Source organism: Cucurbita maxima, unplaced genomic scaffold (genome assembly GCF_002738345.1).
Source record: "Cucurbita maxima cultivar Rimu unplaced genomic scaffold, Cmax_1.0 Cma_Scf00026, whole genome shotgun sequence".
Lineage (NCBI taxonomy): Eukaryota > Viridiplantae > Streptophyta > Magnoliopsida > Cucurbitales > Cucurbitaceae > Cucurbita > Cucurbita maxima.
The window spans coordinates 2,167,609-2,184,095 of record NW_019272042.1 but is presented as its reverse complement, the minus strand read 5'-3'; the positions used below and the strand labels follow the sequence as shown (position 1 = coordinate 2,184,095).

The 16,487-nt window shown below is 35.0% G+C and overlaps 1 protein-coding gene across 2 annotated transcripts; it reads right to left on the bottom strand.

The window, feature by feature from the left end:
* Positions 1 to 779: 779 nt before the first annotated feature.
* LOC111499207 (E3 ubiquitin-protein ligase UPL6) lies at positions 780 to 14,891 on the bottom strand. Of its 2 annotated transcripts, none has more exons than XM_023150722.1 (26): positions 14,466 to 14,891; positions 13,297 to 13,394; positions 12,984 to 13,111; positions 12,199 to 12,310; positions 11,729 to 11,909; positions 11,402 to 11,581; positions 10,802 to 10,984; positions 10,263 to 10,344; positions 10,021 to 10,139; positions 9,623 to 9,924; positions 9,400 to 9,496; positions 9,046 to 9,189; positions 8,727 to 8,810; positions 8,551 to 8,637; positions 8,295 to 8,435; positions 7,814 to 7,939; positions 7,502 to 7,600; positions 7,139 to 7,206; positions 6,624 to 6,690; positions 6,286 to 6,456; positions 6,110 to 6,199; positions 5,089 to 5,169; positions 2,828 to 2,901; positions 2,651 to 2,722; positions 2,146 to 2,235; positions 780 to 1,360 (listed from the first exon to the last, which is right to left on the bottom strand). In XM_023150722.1, the coding sequence occupies exons 1-26, from the start codon at positions 14,622 to 14,624 to the stop codon at positions 1,294 to 1,296; spliced, it is 3,102 nt and encodes a 1,033-aa protein (XP_023006490.1). In that variant the 5' UTR covers positions 14,625 to 14,891; the 3' UTR covers positions 780 to 1,293. The 2 variants fall into 2 exon arrangements, with proteins under 2 accessions (XP_023006490.1, XP_023006491.1); XM_023150723.1 differs by having other exon boundaries at positions 13,297 to 13,407; positions 14,466 to 14,550.
* Between the last annotated feature and the right edge of the window lie 1,596 nt (positions 14,892 to 16,487).

Genomic DNA, 16,487 nt, shown 5'->3' with positions numbered 1-16,487 from the left:
GTCTTTTACCATATTTACTAAACATTGTACTTTGGGTTCTTTTCTCGTTTTGGTCTTTTCCCATATTAACATTGTACTTTGGGTTTGTTACAAATTTCAACCAAATTATAATAAATATAACCAAACTAGACGCCACCTTATGACCATTATATATGTCCACACGAGAGCCACCCTGTTCCTCCCCACACCTATTTCAATTTTCTTTAATATTTTGCATAGAACGAAGCAAAAAAAATTGCAAAAATAAATTCTCTCTAAGGTTTCACAATTCGTATAAATATATTTTCCAAAAAAAAAACCTAATGAATAATTTTCATTTTCTAATGTAATTTTCATTAAAAAAAAATTATTTTATAAGCAAAAATATAACCCGCTTAGAAGAAATATAATATATATAAAGTAAGACCAAGCAAGAATTTGAGTCAGACATGATAATTTTTCATCATCCGGCTCAAGCACGAATCAAACGAACAAGGTTGGGGTAGGAAAAAATCCTCCTCACTCACTGTCACACCTCGTTTATACAAGAATATCTTGCTTGTTTAGAGTAGGTCTATAAAATCTCAACTTCACCGATTAAATGGACATCTAAACTGAAAGCTAAACTAAAAGAAACTCTCGGTGAGAAAAACGTGTGGGATAACATGGAACCATAGGAAGAAGAGTAGAAAGGAAGAAGAAACTATGAATCTACTACAAGCATCAAATGAAAAGGTCTACAGATCTTTTCACTTTGTTTTCAAGAATGCAAGAATGTACAAGTAAAACTGCAATGATTAGAGACTTTATTTGTCCGCAAGATTGAGGAAAAAAATATACAATACATAAGAAAGAGCATAAATTTAAAATATATATTATTATGTACACTCATTTGAGTCAACAGTGTATTCATAGAATTCTCCTAAGATCCTACCAACCCTACTCTCTCTATCGAACTTGACAGACATTCCAAACAGACCCTAACACCAATTTTTGTACAACCTTATTTCATCGTCGTAACTGGCTTGGCACCCCCAATCTCTGGCCGTATCTTTCTATTTTTTTAGGCATTTTTCAACCAAAACCAGTGAAACTAAATCAGCACTGGCCCGAAATGGGTTTTCAAGAATCCGATCTATGCTCGCTCAATCTATTCCCTCTGGCATTAGAACATTTGCACTTAAAAGGTTCCCCCTTGTAGCTTATCCGGTCCTCCAACTTGCTCTCTACACAGAAGCTATATAGATATCTTTCCTTCTAATGCAAAGAACGAAGCAGGGAAGAGAAGGAATATTGAGCTGGTACCATTTAACATTAGCTTAGATCAAAACCGGCATCTGCATTTATGGCATACATCAATTTGTTTGCCAGTTGCTCCTTGCTGCATTGCAGTTCACAAATCAATGTCAACAAAACTTCTTTCAACTTTAGCTACCAAATATATATAGAATAATAGTAAACTTAACCGAACAACCATAGGTACATAACTGAACCGCCTGCCTCATAAACTGATTAATCGACAGTTCAGTCGGTTTAATCTGTGGTTTGTCGTTCAGTTCAAACCATGTACACTGCAGGTGTTGGGTCTAGGGAATGGGCTGTTAGGCTAATGCCAATTGGGCTGATAAGCTGGCTAGACAAAGGCATTATGATATATGAATAAAAATGATGCAGACCCGTGAATCAAGCTCGTGACCTTGAGAACACAAGCCTAAATTTAAAGCCAACTCGACCACTATACTTTATTATGCTTTTTAATAAAAATCACATCGGACAGTTCTGACACACTGAACCAGTTCCAACTAGAACCAAAGCAGTTTTGGTCGGTTAAATAGTCTTTTTGAGTTTTCGGTTTTCACTTGCACCCCTACTCTCTCCACTGGAAAATCTAGCATGAAAATATTTTTTGCAACAATTTTTATTTGATTATTTTTTTAGAGGAAATATTAAATTTTTTCAACAATTTAACGTGCAAGACAAACACTCGGCTACACCTTTTAGTTTCTTAACAAGTGACATTTTTCTCATACTGCCCCCATCTCTTTTTATAGTGTGTTGTTTACTAATATCTGATTGCTTGCATCACAAAAACAAGATTCATAAAAACTGAAGGATGACATTTCATTTTTCAGTTCAACAAGGTAAAGAAGAATTATATTGACGCACCTTCTATAGGGTGGAAGCTTCAAAAGGTTCATACAAGTCGCTGATGTAGGTAAGCGATCAAGAGCTTCTTCATTTGCATTACCAGCAGCCCTGAAACAGAAATAATAAACTAGTGTCAAATTAATAACTCATCCATCTCGATCAAAAAAACATAAATCAGATACAGCTATCCTTGACCAACCAACATATTTGTGTCCATGGGCATTAAATCGAACATTAAATAGCAATGTTTTTTTTTTTTTCCAATGCATGATAATCTATGTGCCTGAATACAGTTTCAACGTGTGAACAGGAATGCCTCACCAAGTCCTCATTAGACAACAATGTACCTTCTCTCCTACTGAGTTACAGTTTACATGACACCTCACTTGCAGGGTAATTTACATTAAGCTCAAGAACGAACAAGATTATCCCCTTCCCGGGAAACCAAAACAAAAAAATAACAATTGCGATGACACAGCTTTAACCAAGAGAATGGAAGAAAATAAACAAAACATCAAATTACCTTTGTATGCAAAAACATGGCTCAAGATATCTAAAGCCAAGAAGTGGACCTCGAGAGCAACCAGTCACAAACCTGATGAAAAAGCACGATCCAATTTTTTACTTCTAAATTCCGGTTTTTCCTTAAGCCAACTAGAAACAAGAAGTAACCAATGGCTAGTGTAATAAAATGACTCACTTCAGAAATTTCTTTTGGTTTACCACTGAGAAACTTTTGATAACTTCCCAAAACATCTCAATGACATAATGTTCCTGATGAGAATTCAACAGAAGAAAAAAACATGATTAAAAAAAAATAGGAGAGATTTTTTATTCATCATGGTTGCGCCTGACCATGCAGTGATTTCTAAATAATGCAAGTTCAAGTTTTGTTGCCATTGTCATTCAAACATAAAATGTGACTACAAGTACGAATAATAGTAACCAACAGTCTATAGCTATATATATATTTGTAAGAAACTAGCCGGCATTTTTCATTTATGAAAAACCGAACTTTGATTATAAAAAAAATAAAAATAAATAAAAACCCAAAAAAGGAGAAGTCTAAATAAAGTAAAGTAAAATGTGAGTTAACACATAATTACAAAAAGAGGACACCAGGGAACAAAAAGAAACCGATGATCTAACAATGTCCCAGACATCCGTAGAAGAACTCTCTCTTCCTCTAAAGATTCTATTATTTCTCTCGCCCCACAAATACCACAAGATAGCACACACCCTAACCTGCTTCAAAAATAGTTTCTTCCCCTGAAAGGCAGATGGAAGAGAAACTCCTCAAGAGCCTCCCTCAAACCCTGAGAACTTCTATAGTTGAAACCGAACTCCTTGAAGAGACCAAAAGCAAACTCACTATTCCACAGAATACAATCAAGGTCCTCAGTTGCCCTTCTACACAAAATACAACAATGCGAACAGACCAAAAAGAACCCTTCAATCGAGAGACTATCCAAGGGGTTAAATCCCAAAGAGACGGAAGGGGAGTGATCATCCTCCAATAAGATAGAGACCACTGAATGTTCTTATTAATTGATATAAATGAGGAAACAGAAAGCAAAGATGCTTGTCACCCTTTATTCCTTTTGGTAAGAAACCAAACTTTCATTCAGAAAAAATGAAATAATTACGAGGGCATAAAAAATAATAAAATAATAAAAACAAAAAAAAAACAAGCCCCACGAGAAAACAGGGAACCCAAAAACAAACTCCAGAAAAGGGCTACCCGTATAGCAAAATCAAAACAAAATCAGAATTACAAAAAGATTTGGTGAGAGTCCAAAGAGAGGCATTAGATCTAGCCAGCTCCCAAACCTTGCCACACGATCTCTCAACCTATCTAAAGATCCATTTATAACGCTCAAAACAAATACCCCAAATGATAGTGAAGAGATAGTGTGCCACAAGACTGTTATCACAAAAAGGGAAATAAAAAGGCATATCCTCCACCATGGTGAACCTGATTATATTACAAATCTAACAAAGCCCAAAGAGACTGAGCAAACTGATATATCAAAAGTCTTCAACCTGACACTTGCAAAGAATGCACTATGGTGGGGCAACACCAATGAAGAGAGATGTTGGACATGGGCCAAGACTCTCCCACGTAAAATTTACCACAAAAAAAATTACATTCCTACGGACTTTAAGGTTCCCAAGCAAGGAGAAAGCAGAGGCAGTTGGGGCAGAGAAGGCACAGACAGCTAATGGAAAAAAGAGCTACAGGAAAAGCACTTCAAAAGAACTAAAATATGATGTCCCTTCAATCACAGAGAAGAGAAAGAAGATCCACCACCTCTAGAGCCTCTCCTCTAGAAAGAAGGCAAGAGAATAACGAAGAGGAAGAATCGAAGGTTGATAAGGCAAAAGCAACATAATGCAACTTCTTACTCGAGATGTGTTATAACCACAAGAGACTACTCAAAATCTTCCTCAAAGAGATCTAAGAGCCCTCCCCAAAAAAGGATTTCACAAATTGAAAAGGCATGGGGAAAGCCGAAGCAATAGCCAACCAGCGATTTTTATTAGAGCCCTCAACCCTAAAATCTACTACCCACTCAAACAGATGCAAACCACACCTATTCACAATAATCCTCCTATAGAACAACATATTAGTCTCTCTCAAGAAACTTCTTCGTCAACAGCACTTCATTATGTAATCTCAGAAAATCGATACCCAATCCCCTCAGCTCCAAAGGCTTCAAACTAACCCAGTGAAACCCGCCAACCCCATATACAATTATGAGATTTAAATGAGTCATCATAATTCAGATTGCATGACTATAACACATGTTATATTCAATATCTTCAATCATGAATTATTACATTCAAAAAAAGATTAATCCTACTAATCTTACAAGATTACAAAATTTTCTCTTAGAACACATACATAGAAAAGAAAAGAAAAGAAAAATATATATGAAAAGGAGGTTCAACAGAACTTACTTTATGATAGCCACTTGAATAAGTAGTATGTGTCCGTAGGTCATCCACATCCAAGCCGTCCAGTGAACCTGATATCAAAAGCTGAAAAGAAGTAGACCAGTCAAGGGCATCGAAATGAATTACCTTGGACCCACAAGACTAGCAACACAAATTTGATAGTATTTAGCAATTGGCCCATGATGTGCACTAAATTATGGCTTATGTTTATGTTTTCCTTATTTTTTTTCAGTCATAAGGGCTTTTGTTCCCTCATCTTTTGCCGTCATAAGGAATTTAGTTGCTGCAGCTAAAGAGTCCATTTAGGGCTATAAATGATCTAGTTTGCTTTGTATATTTTTCAGGTTTTAATGATTTGTAAAATTGTGCCTTAACACTTCTTTTAGTCATGAACTTTACGCCTCTTTGAGAATGATCAACTTGAATCTTAATGAATAGACTAGTATCGAATCATCAAGGTTTTTGATAGTTGTAGGTGATCAGAACTCACGTGATTGAACCTTCAAGTGAACCCGATAGACAAAACCCTTGATGTCTTAGGGTTCTGACTTTGGGTGAAAGTTGAGGCAGGGCTCCCAATACCAGGCTATCAAAGAAAATGGTCGAGAGTCCTCCTAATCATTATAGGTTCTTGCTTCAATTCATTAAGGGTTTCACATCACACGAAAATTAAAGCTCAACATTATCAAAACCACTGTCCCCCTACCCATAAACTAAGAAAAATATGAACTATGAAGAATAAAAATCCAAATCACGGTGCTTAACCAAGAATTTATTGTACGTTCTAGGAGAAAAGACATTCCTCAAATTAACATTTTCCAAAAAAAGTATTGTAAATACTAATATGAATGAGACAACGCTTGTATAAAGCCAGAGGAGAAAGTTCTTGTTCAAAAAAGCAAGATTCAAGATTCAATGGAAAAAGGAAGTAAGTTGACGTGCAATGATAAACAGGTCATCAAAAGATGATACAGCAGAGCAACCTTTTAATGCAAACCACGTTCCTAAATTCAGTGAATCGTACCTGGAATTCATGTTCATTAAACATATCAATCCATTCTTTCTGTATAAGTTGCTGAAACCCTCTCAAGAAATGAGAACTTTGCTGCCGTATCTGTGGATGACATTTTTTTCTATAAAAATCAGAATAGGGCCTAGGGAGGACACTTTGGATAAACCAAAGACAAACTACGGTAATACCTGAAAGTTCAAACGATGATTGGCAACAAGATGAATGAATGTGATGACATTTTCACTTGTGACACGACGGTTTTTTCCTCCAGGGAGTAGCTCTTCTTCTGTTTGCTCTCCATATTCATTGTTTATAATAACAAAATATAGCTCCAGTTCAGAAATGTCCCCTTCAAAATGCTGTGTCCAGAAAATCAGATGGGAATATCCCCAAATTCAAGGTAAGGAGTGAGAATGAGATTCTACCAGGATACTATTTTGATCTAGATCATTGATCAGAGAGGGAGTTCTTTCTAGAGATGTATTGGATGTGGTATCAGCTAAAAGTGATATGAGGGAATATATACCTTTAAGAAAATAAGGTGGCGATACAATTCAGGGTCTAAGGATGGCAAGTCATTCAGATAGTTGTACCTGTAGTGATAAGCATTGGCAACATTCAATGTTTGGTTACAGATTAACATATTTTCCCCACACAGAATAGAATTCCATGTTTTTATACCAGGAAACCATGCAGTATTAAAATCTAATAAATCATATAGAAAGCAATGTACAACTCAGATACTGAAATCAAGAGCAGACTTATTCTAGTATGGAGTAACTCTGTAAATGAAGACCTATGACATAATGAGAAAATGAATGCAGCATCAAACATCCTAAATTCCACAATTAGAAGTTAGCTACTGACGACCTCATCAGTGGGCAGTGCACCCAGAATAAAAAGTAAGATTTTTAGAACCCTAAACATGTCTAATAACTTGCAACTAGCCATAGCAATCATCATCAATAGTCAATACTACGATTAATGGATTAATGCATAAAATACAAAAACAGTAGAACAGCAAGTCTTCTAAAACCTTACTTCTGTTTTAGCTTGCTCAAGAAGAATGTTGCAAAAGGAATATCAACAAGAATTCCTTCAAACATTGCCTACAGGAAGAAGGGTAAAATAACATCCCGTCAGAAATCGCTTAATGTGATTAAGACTTCTAAGCATGAGAATTAAAGAAGGATTTAAAACGTGAAGCATTGGAAAACCATTGAACTGAGCAGCAACTTCTATAATAGAAAAGCATGTAGAACACAGGATGCAATCAAGTGTTGTGTAGGAATACCGCAAATTTTAAACTACTAAATTGTATTTATATTCTTGTCAGGCGATACATTAATGTTTCAACATCCAACCAAAGTAAACTGCATGTATGCTTGGGTGCTATAGCCATACCTTAGCCAAAAGAACTCCAAGGAAATGAAAAAATTGGAGATGTTGCTCATGTATCATTCCTGAACCAGGATTGGGGTAGAGCAAGTGATCAGCTGTTTCCTGGATTACCAAGCAGAAAATTACTCAAATTCGAAGAATTGAACACTATGTGCTCACGTATTCCTTAAGTTTTAAGAAATAGATCTCAAACAACCGATTTTTATTTTGAAAAGTGATCTCAAACAACTATGGCAGTCTTATCGTAATTCATATTGTCCAATGACTCCGCAACAATTACAAAGCCATCCTAATAATAAAGAATGTCATGATGACCTTAAATAAACCATACTGCACATCAAAGGCTGCCCGTGTAATGTTCTCCATGAAATCTTTGAAAATACCACCACCATCAATTCCAGCCTCCTCAACTCCAAATTCATTAACAAATGACACACGTATCTGCATGCAGAAAACTAAAGCAATTGATCCAACAGAGGCAGATAAATAAACAATTACAACTAACTCTACAACTAAAAGATCCAAAAGAGGGAGGGAGGAAGAGGCCTTTTCACAAGGGCAAGGAAAAAGTGAAAAAAAAAAAAAAAAAAAAAAAACTACCAGATGCAGAGGAATGCCATTAGCAAACCAAAAACACAGGAAAAGAAATCAACAGAAAACGAAAAAAGGAACTCGACTCGACTGAACTCAACTCACCAGTGAATCACCTCCAGAAAGCAGCGCAGATTCAGAGATCGAATAAACGAAGAATCNAAAAAAAAAAAAAAAAAAAAAAAAGCTGAAAGTCTGAAATTACCGATCCTCGAAGATCATCTTCAGTTAATGCACTCATCTGACTAAAAGCATCCTCCAATATATGATCTCGTCGAATTCTAAACCGGTTTCTAGCAAAAACCGCATGAGATCCATTCCTTTGCCTAGCTGCTGTTAGTTGTGACTGAAATGGGTTTTAGGAAAATAACTATAAATAAAATACCATAAATATTTCTAAAACTCACTCACCCCAAGAAATATATATCGTGGATAAAGAAATCAAACAACAGCTTGCTTACAGTGAAAATCTTAACCCTGCTTGTAAACGGTACTAAAAAGGGAGCTTGCTTAAGTATATCATGTGCTCTGGTATTTTCTATCACGGCCTACAAAGAGTAAAATCCAAATAAATAATTAGAATGAGGGACAGATAACAGATCATTAAAAGCTGTGCATACTCAACAAGAATAATTACCTGAGAAATGAAATAATCATTCACGGCATCAGCATGGAAGTCACTGGGGGGTGTAAATTGCCGTCTATTGTTCCAGTCTTGCAACTACAATAAGGCCATTTAATTTTAGTAGACAAACAAACCGAGAAAATTAATAAGATACAAGCACAAGCCTTTCTCAAGAAATTTCAATGAAGCTAAACGAAGGAAGAAAAGACTTTTTCTGTCTGGTAAATCTCTTGCGCTCATATAACATAGAATGGCATCATAAAATATCAAATGGGGATATAGAATTTAAAGCAGCCAACCAGAAAATACACTACTCAAATAACTTATATACCTGTGACAGGAGCTCTGAAGCAACAATTGTAACCCTGTATTGAATGAATTCAACGGTGTGCTTCTTAGTAACATGGGCAGTAGCGGCAGGTTTTGCAGAATTACTAGGAGCTGTAGGACTCACCCATAAAAGCTGCCATAGGGCCTGCAGAAAGTAGAATAAACGGCAACATTACAAATATGACTACCCTAAACTAAGTACCCCCTTCTAATTCTTTCTCAACAAAATCTAAAGCAGGAACTATTTTTATCCAGAAATGAAGAAGAAAAAAACTGAACACCCATGTTAAGAAAGTCTCTACTGAGCACGGCATTGCAGCAACATAGTTACAAGGTGGCTTTCAAGAAAACTTGCCTGTCTCAAAATAATAATTAGACATCTGATATCCTTTAATGATAGTGGCTTCTCCTGCTCATAAAACTCCTCATTGTCAATAATTGTCAACATGTGCCTGATCCATAATAAAAAAAGCAATCAGGACATACCAAACTTACAATATTACCACACATAACATCAGATCAGGGATCAAAACAAAGTTCAAAAAGTAGATAAGCAGGAATAAAGTAAGTAATATTACTTGTACACAGGACAGAAAACAGCCAAAGGTAATAGCCAACCAGGTGCATCTCCTGATAAATATGCCAACTTCTCCGAAAAGGACGACCATTTTTGGTTCTCATGGCACTTCTTTATAAAATTCCAAAGTACTGGAACTAACTCTGTTCTGTATGCTAGAACGGTCATAATTTGCTCCAGAGGTAGTGTATTGAAAGTGACATGCAGAAAAGCACAGGCTGTACCAACAGCTTTGACCTCTTTATCATCAGGACCATCATAAGGCCCACTAACTTGGGAAATCTGCCCAAATAAAGCATTTGCCTGGGAAGCGCAAACCAATTCCATATTGTTAAAAGAAATATAGATGTTCTGATTAATTAAAATGTTGCCTTTGAGGAACGAGACCAGAAGATATACCAACTGCAGGAGAAATCGTGGATCAATAGCATCACATATCTGCTTCTCAACATTTTTATTCAATGGTAGCTCTATTTCTTGATCAGACACGACCACATCGTCGTCACCCAATGCAGCACCTATTGACAACATGCAGATACAAAAAATCATTGGTCACATATATGGAAAGACTAATGAATTAGATAAAAAAAATTCATGAAACAAAGCCTAAAACCAAAATGAAGATAACGGTGAATACATACTCTCTTCCATATCTCTAAGAGGTGATTTCATCGAAGGAAGTAGTTCCAACAAGAATGTTGTGATGGAAGCAAGATCTACTGCCTATCCACAACAAGTAAATAAAAAATGGACTTAAAATTATAATTTCAATTACCACGGATGATTTGAGCACCAATAACTGCTCACTACAAATCTGTAAAGAGAACTTTTTTTGCATAAATCATATTAAAACAAAAGAATGAAGTACATGCATATTCTATTTCTCTTCAAAGAGAATGTGATCTTTAGACCCTCAGTAACACCATTATATCCAAACAGCAAGGTTAATGGGATTCATTACTTCACTTCAGATGGATGAGCATGGGAGAAAAGATTTTGTGATCACAAGCCACGAATAAAAGGTTGGAATAGCTTAGATTGTGTCAAAACATCAATTTCAGTCAGTATATCCCAAGAAGAGGATGATGACACGTGCAACTTTATCAATTGGGTAAAGAGATAGAGGTGCTAAATGTGTAAAGAAGAGCTCAAAAAAAAGTAATATACATCAGCTAGTTACCAATTCGGATGAGCAGTCAGGCTGAGATAGAGCAGTTCTGGAAATTTCCAATACATTTCCAAGAAGGCATGCATAGCCAGGAATGTCAGCTGTTACATCCTTTGGGAGTACATTTGCGTAATGTTGAACACATGATGCCATCTGATGAATGTAATGTCCAATCAACCCCCGTCTAGCGAAAACCTAAAAATAGGTACGCTAATTTGTAAGTAAATAAATAAATAAAATATAAGGTACACTAGTTTGTAAGGAAAGGAATTAAGGAAAACAAGTTCGTACTTAAAAAAGTTTAAAGAAGTTCAAAAGTCCAATCAAACTCTAAGTTTCAACAAAATTATCTGTAAAGTAGGAGGATAAAATCAAGCAAAGTTGGTGAATGCAATGTCCAATCAAACACATAATTTTTTAATAGAAACTTATAATTGGATATATTGTAGCCATACGAAGCAAGACAGCCTAAAGGCTGGGGGTGGAGGCAACCCCACCCACAAAAGAGCTTTCCAATTTTTAATAATCATGGAAAGTACAAGAAAAATCTTTCTGATTTGAACTCCACCAAGTCAGGGAATATCTGCAGGTATAAATTAGGAAGAAACCTACCTCCTTTAAGTAAGGGAATGTCTGCCACAGTAAAGGAAGAGTAAGAATTTGGGAGGAGAAGCTCCAATTGGGATCAACACGTGGGCAACAGCATGGCTTCTCACCAACATGAGAACTCAAAAGAGAAAGCAGACGTTCTAAAGAAGGCACTGAACTGCTGGGATGCGAATCTTCAGTTTCCTGCAATAGCTTGAATGTGAATTAGTTCTCTGAAAACATCAGCAGAGGATGATACTGACAAAACAGAATAGCTCAAAGATCACTTGCAAGTGAAACCACAAAGAAAAAATTTACACAAGGTAGAAGAAAAAGGAAGTACACATATACCTTCCCCGCCAAAGTGATATCCCTAATCAGCACATATGCATTTCTTTCCAGAAAGTAGCCAACAATCTTACAAACCCATGGGAGTTCGGGTTGTAATAAGAAAACAATTGCATCTAACAATAGAGTTGCAGGTGTGCTCGAGTTCTCAGGTGCAGCAAAAAGTTGATTCCTCAATTGGTTTCTAGCCAGAATAACACCAAGTAAGAATAATTTGCAAAAAAAAGAAAAAAAGAAAGAAACGACAACAACAACAATTTATCATATAAAAATGTTGAATTTCATTAGATCATGGTTAAAAGAAGTGAGTCAAGTATATCTGCCTAAATAAAATCTATGAAATATATCATATATCGACTAAAGGAACATAGTAAGCCAACAAAATCAACAATGACAACAGTCAATTTTACCATTCAAAATATTGAAAATCAGAACTTTTTTACAAGGAATATTAAAATGGAAAAACTTATTACCTATTATGATATACTGTCTGGATGCAAGCGTATGCAAATTTCTTAACTCTGTAGTCCACTAAGGCCTTGTTGGATAAATAATCGTTGCCAGCAAAGATGCTCAATACATCCCCTATTTATGTGATGAAAAGAAAGGTTAAAAAGCACCAGCAGTAAGAAATACTATAACGGTTATCAATCTGAGAACCTAGTCCAGAGACAAAACTACAAATAGCAAAAAAAAAGGGTAATACAGTGGTTCAGAAAGCAATCAATATTTTCAGGATTTCCATTTGTCACTTATATAATAACTTCCCAAAAGAAAAACCTCATAATAAACTTGAGTAGCACCTAATAACATGCCTAATGTTTCCATCAGCGAAAATGAGTAGTCCTAAATACATTTGACGAGGAAATATATCAACTGGCTTCCAAATAACAGTTATATGACTAGAATTTGTTTTGTCCAACTTCAAGAAAATAAAACAGATAAATATAAAAAAGATAAAGGTACAAAAGATGCTGCAAAGGAATGAGGTTTCTGAAAAATGGTACTACCCCATTATCTAAGAATGACAACATGTACGGTTCCTCCATATTGAAGGAAAAATTTTAAACAAATAAATAAATAACGTATCTGCAATTCTCTTATTCTTTAAATGGAGAGAGTGGAAAAGGAAATACAATGCGAACTACAAAAAAAGCACTCACAGAAATGGAGCAAATCTAGACTAAGTAAAAATGGTCTATGAAAAACACCGAATAATTGGCTCGGTTTTCAGAGAAGAAAATACTTGTGTAGTTACCATTGTCTCGAACAAATTGCTGAAGTAACCGACAAGCCTCTACAAGAACCGAAAAATCACCAGTGTGTTTTGCATTATAGAAAAAGAGTAGCTGGTGGAAAAACTCTGAATCAGGACCAAAACAATGCCTGAGTTGAAGTGACAATTTGAGATTAAAAATATATATATATCAATGATCAGATTAAAAATTGGCATCTACAGTTGTTGACTGAACAAATAATGTCAAGAAAACTAGAGGAACTCAATTGAAATAGGAGGAAGGAAAAAGATTATTGTTGTCAAATAACAATTATATGTAGATCTTAAGTTCTACCTGTCAACTTTCTCACAATGCTCTCCATAAGTATCATGAAATTGCTCTCGCATCCTACAACATGCAGCTTCAGAGACCTTTCTCCCTCTGAAGCATTTCTGTAGAAATAAACTAGTCAAAATAAAGATTAGAATATAAATACGTGACTTGACATGATGAAAGTCCAAGAAAACCATTTAGTAAATGTAAAATCCAAAGAGGAACTACTCTCAAGGGTATAAAGTAAATAACTAATCAGTAGAGTATATAATAGGAATCGAATGATCCTGCTCCAAGGAAAAAAACAAAAGACAAAAATCCTGTTAGAGAGGAAGTACATAATTAACTCTTTATCTAATTATCCCGAATGTTAATATAAGCTGGAGATCCTCTTATCTACTTTGAAAACAATAGGTAAGTATGAGAACTGAGGTAAGCATCGATATCCCAAACATGTCGACTCTGCTGAGATAAAGATGAGCTTTCCTTGATCTATTTTAAATTTAAATTCATTTTATATGTTCTTTCCTTCATGGATATATTCATATATCTCTGACTAAGATTTACAATATGATAAAACATGGAAATAAACCCAAACGAAAAATAACTGGGAGCCTTTAATCGGTACATATCGAATTGTCCAGCTAGATCAATGCCTGTAAGACATTTGCCAAAAAGGACAAGGTGGTTGATTGTCCAGCGTATATAAAAGAAGAGTTCGGCATTTTATTTCCCCCGAAAATGAAGTGGCAGAACGGCGCAATTCACCGCCCCACATTACACGCTATCCTAGAACAGGAGTCAGGCAAAATAGGCGAGCAAACCACACCTCTATCTACGATTATAAGATTCCGTGTGTCGAATGTATCAAAATCCTTAAGGAATCAGACATGAAGTTCGCCAATTATCAAAAGTGATTTTCACATCCACATCAAGAAAATATATACAAATATATATATGTGCATGTATATAGGGGACAAGAGGAGACAAAGACCGCTGCAGTCAATAATCCTCGAGCAATTTGGCGTTGCCATATCATGCTGGAAATTACAAATTCACAATTGAAATAAAGAACCAACAGCAAATAGCAAAACACACACATAACTCATCGACTCGATTCATGATCAATATGAACTAAACATGAAATTGAAAGGTCGATCAAGAAACGCAATAGGAAAAGGAAATAGAACCTGAATTTTGAGAGCAGCAAAATTTTGCTGCCTCAACGACAATCGGCGATTTCGCTCCAATCTAGTCTGCTCAAGAAGCTTCTGCCTATCTCTTTCCTTGGAACTGCGGCCACCTAAATCAACTCGCTTGCGAGTAGATGAATCGCCCGTGAAGAACATCTGCCGAGTCAGGAATCCAACTAATTCAGACCTAGCAGAGCAGCAGTGGCAACGCGAATTCAGTGAGAAAAGATTGCGATGAAGATGGAATTTGAGAAATTGAGGTAGACGTAGAACCCTAGAAAAGGAAAATCGGAGCAGAGGAAGAGTTAGCGTGGCTCGATGGCTGGCTTCGGGGAGAAATGGAAGCGATGCAAATATTCAGAGCGAAGGCGCAATTTCGTGGAAGTATAAAGGCTTAATTGTCAAGAAAAGGCGTAAGCGAAGAGTTCATTCATTGTTGTTTGGTGCGACTGTGCGCAGGTACACTTCTCCTTAAATCCTCAATTGTTTTAAATAATCGCATCAAATATGGTTCTAAAACGTCTCCTACCTATGGAAAAATTATTTTTTTATTATAAACTTGACGTGGGATTTTCATCATCCAACACCTTTCTTCAAACAAAGTGCGTCTCTCCTTTTTTTACTATGCCTTTGAGGAGGGTTGACTCCTTTTTCTTTTGGAGTACTTTGTTAACATTTGAGGATTTAACAATTTATTGGCCCTACTAAGTTGCATAGCTCTGATACCATGTTAGATGAATACAACTCTTCACAATGGTATGATAATTAAATAATACTCTCTCTCCATTGGTATGAGACCTTTTGAAGAAACCCAGAGAAAAGTCACGAGAGTTTATGCTCAAATGAACAATATCATACCATTGTGAAGAGTCGTGTTTATTTAATAATTACAATCAATATATCAACGAAAATCGTTTATTTGCATCTCATAAATTATTTTTTTAATTATTATTGTTAACTTTGAAATTTCATTAGTATTCTTGTATTAATTGTAAAATAATATTTGAAGGTTTTGAAAAAGGTGTTTTTAAAAAATTTAAAGGTATTAATGAAATTTTTAAAAATTTAAGGATATTTTTTAAACAAAATATTAATATTAATGCTGACCAACCAATTTAATGGCATTTAAAAAAATTAAAAATATTATTGAAACTTCTAGAAATTCTAGTATTTTTTAGGCAAAACTCAAATTTGAAGAATATTTTTATTAATTAATTTTTTTTTTTTTTTTTGGGTTTTGTTAAATTTTCAAAAAATTAATTTTTTTTTCTCGGATAATATTAATGATACGTTCTTATGAGATTTTGGTTAATAATTTTTTTAAAATAAGGTAAAAAATGAACCATTTGAAACGTCATAACATATATACAAAGTAAAAGTAATATATTTGATATCATATCATAAACATAAACAAGTCACGCAGTTATAAAAATACGACATGTATAGAAGCCACAAAACACGTGTTGTTCATACAACAAAGAGTCATCCAACCAGACCAACAATAAAGTCACTTACATGCCTACTAGCTTCTCCCTTAGTTTGTCCCCGAACCATATCTTATGAGCAAGGAATCAGAAACGTGACGACGCCGCAAGAGATGAAAGAGAATGTCGGAATCATCAAGTTTCGAATTTAAATTACGAATCTTGATCCAAATTTATAACCTTTAAATTGTCGTATTCAACCCAATTACTCGATATTATATATATATAAGAAAATAAAATAAATAAATAAATAAATGAAATCTATATTTTCACAGATTTTATGAACAAAATTGTTATTTTAAGGTATAGAAATCTTAGGTTTTAATTGATGAATTAAAAATAAATATTATTGCTCGGATAGAGAAAATAAAATATTAATTAATTAATTATAAACTATTTTTTTTAACCATTATGTGATATAAATAGTATTTTTAAAATAATTAAAAAAACAATCCATTAAATACTTTTCATTTATTTATATTATAATTGGGCTTGGGCTAGAGTCAAAGGGATGTGGTCTGGGCTAGAAGCTGTG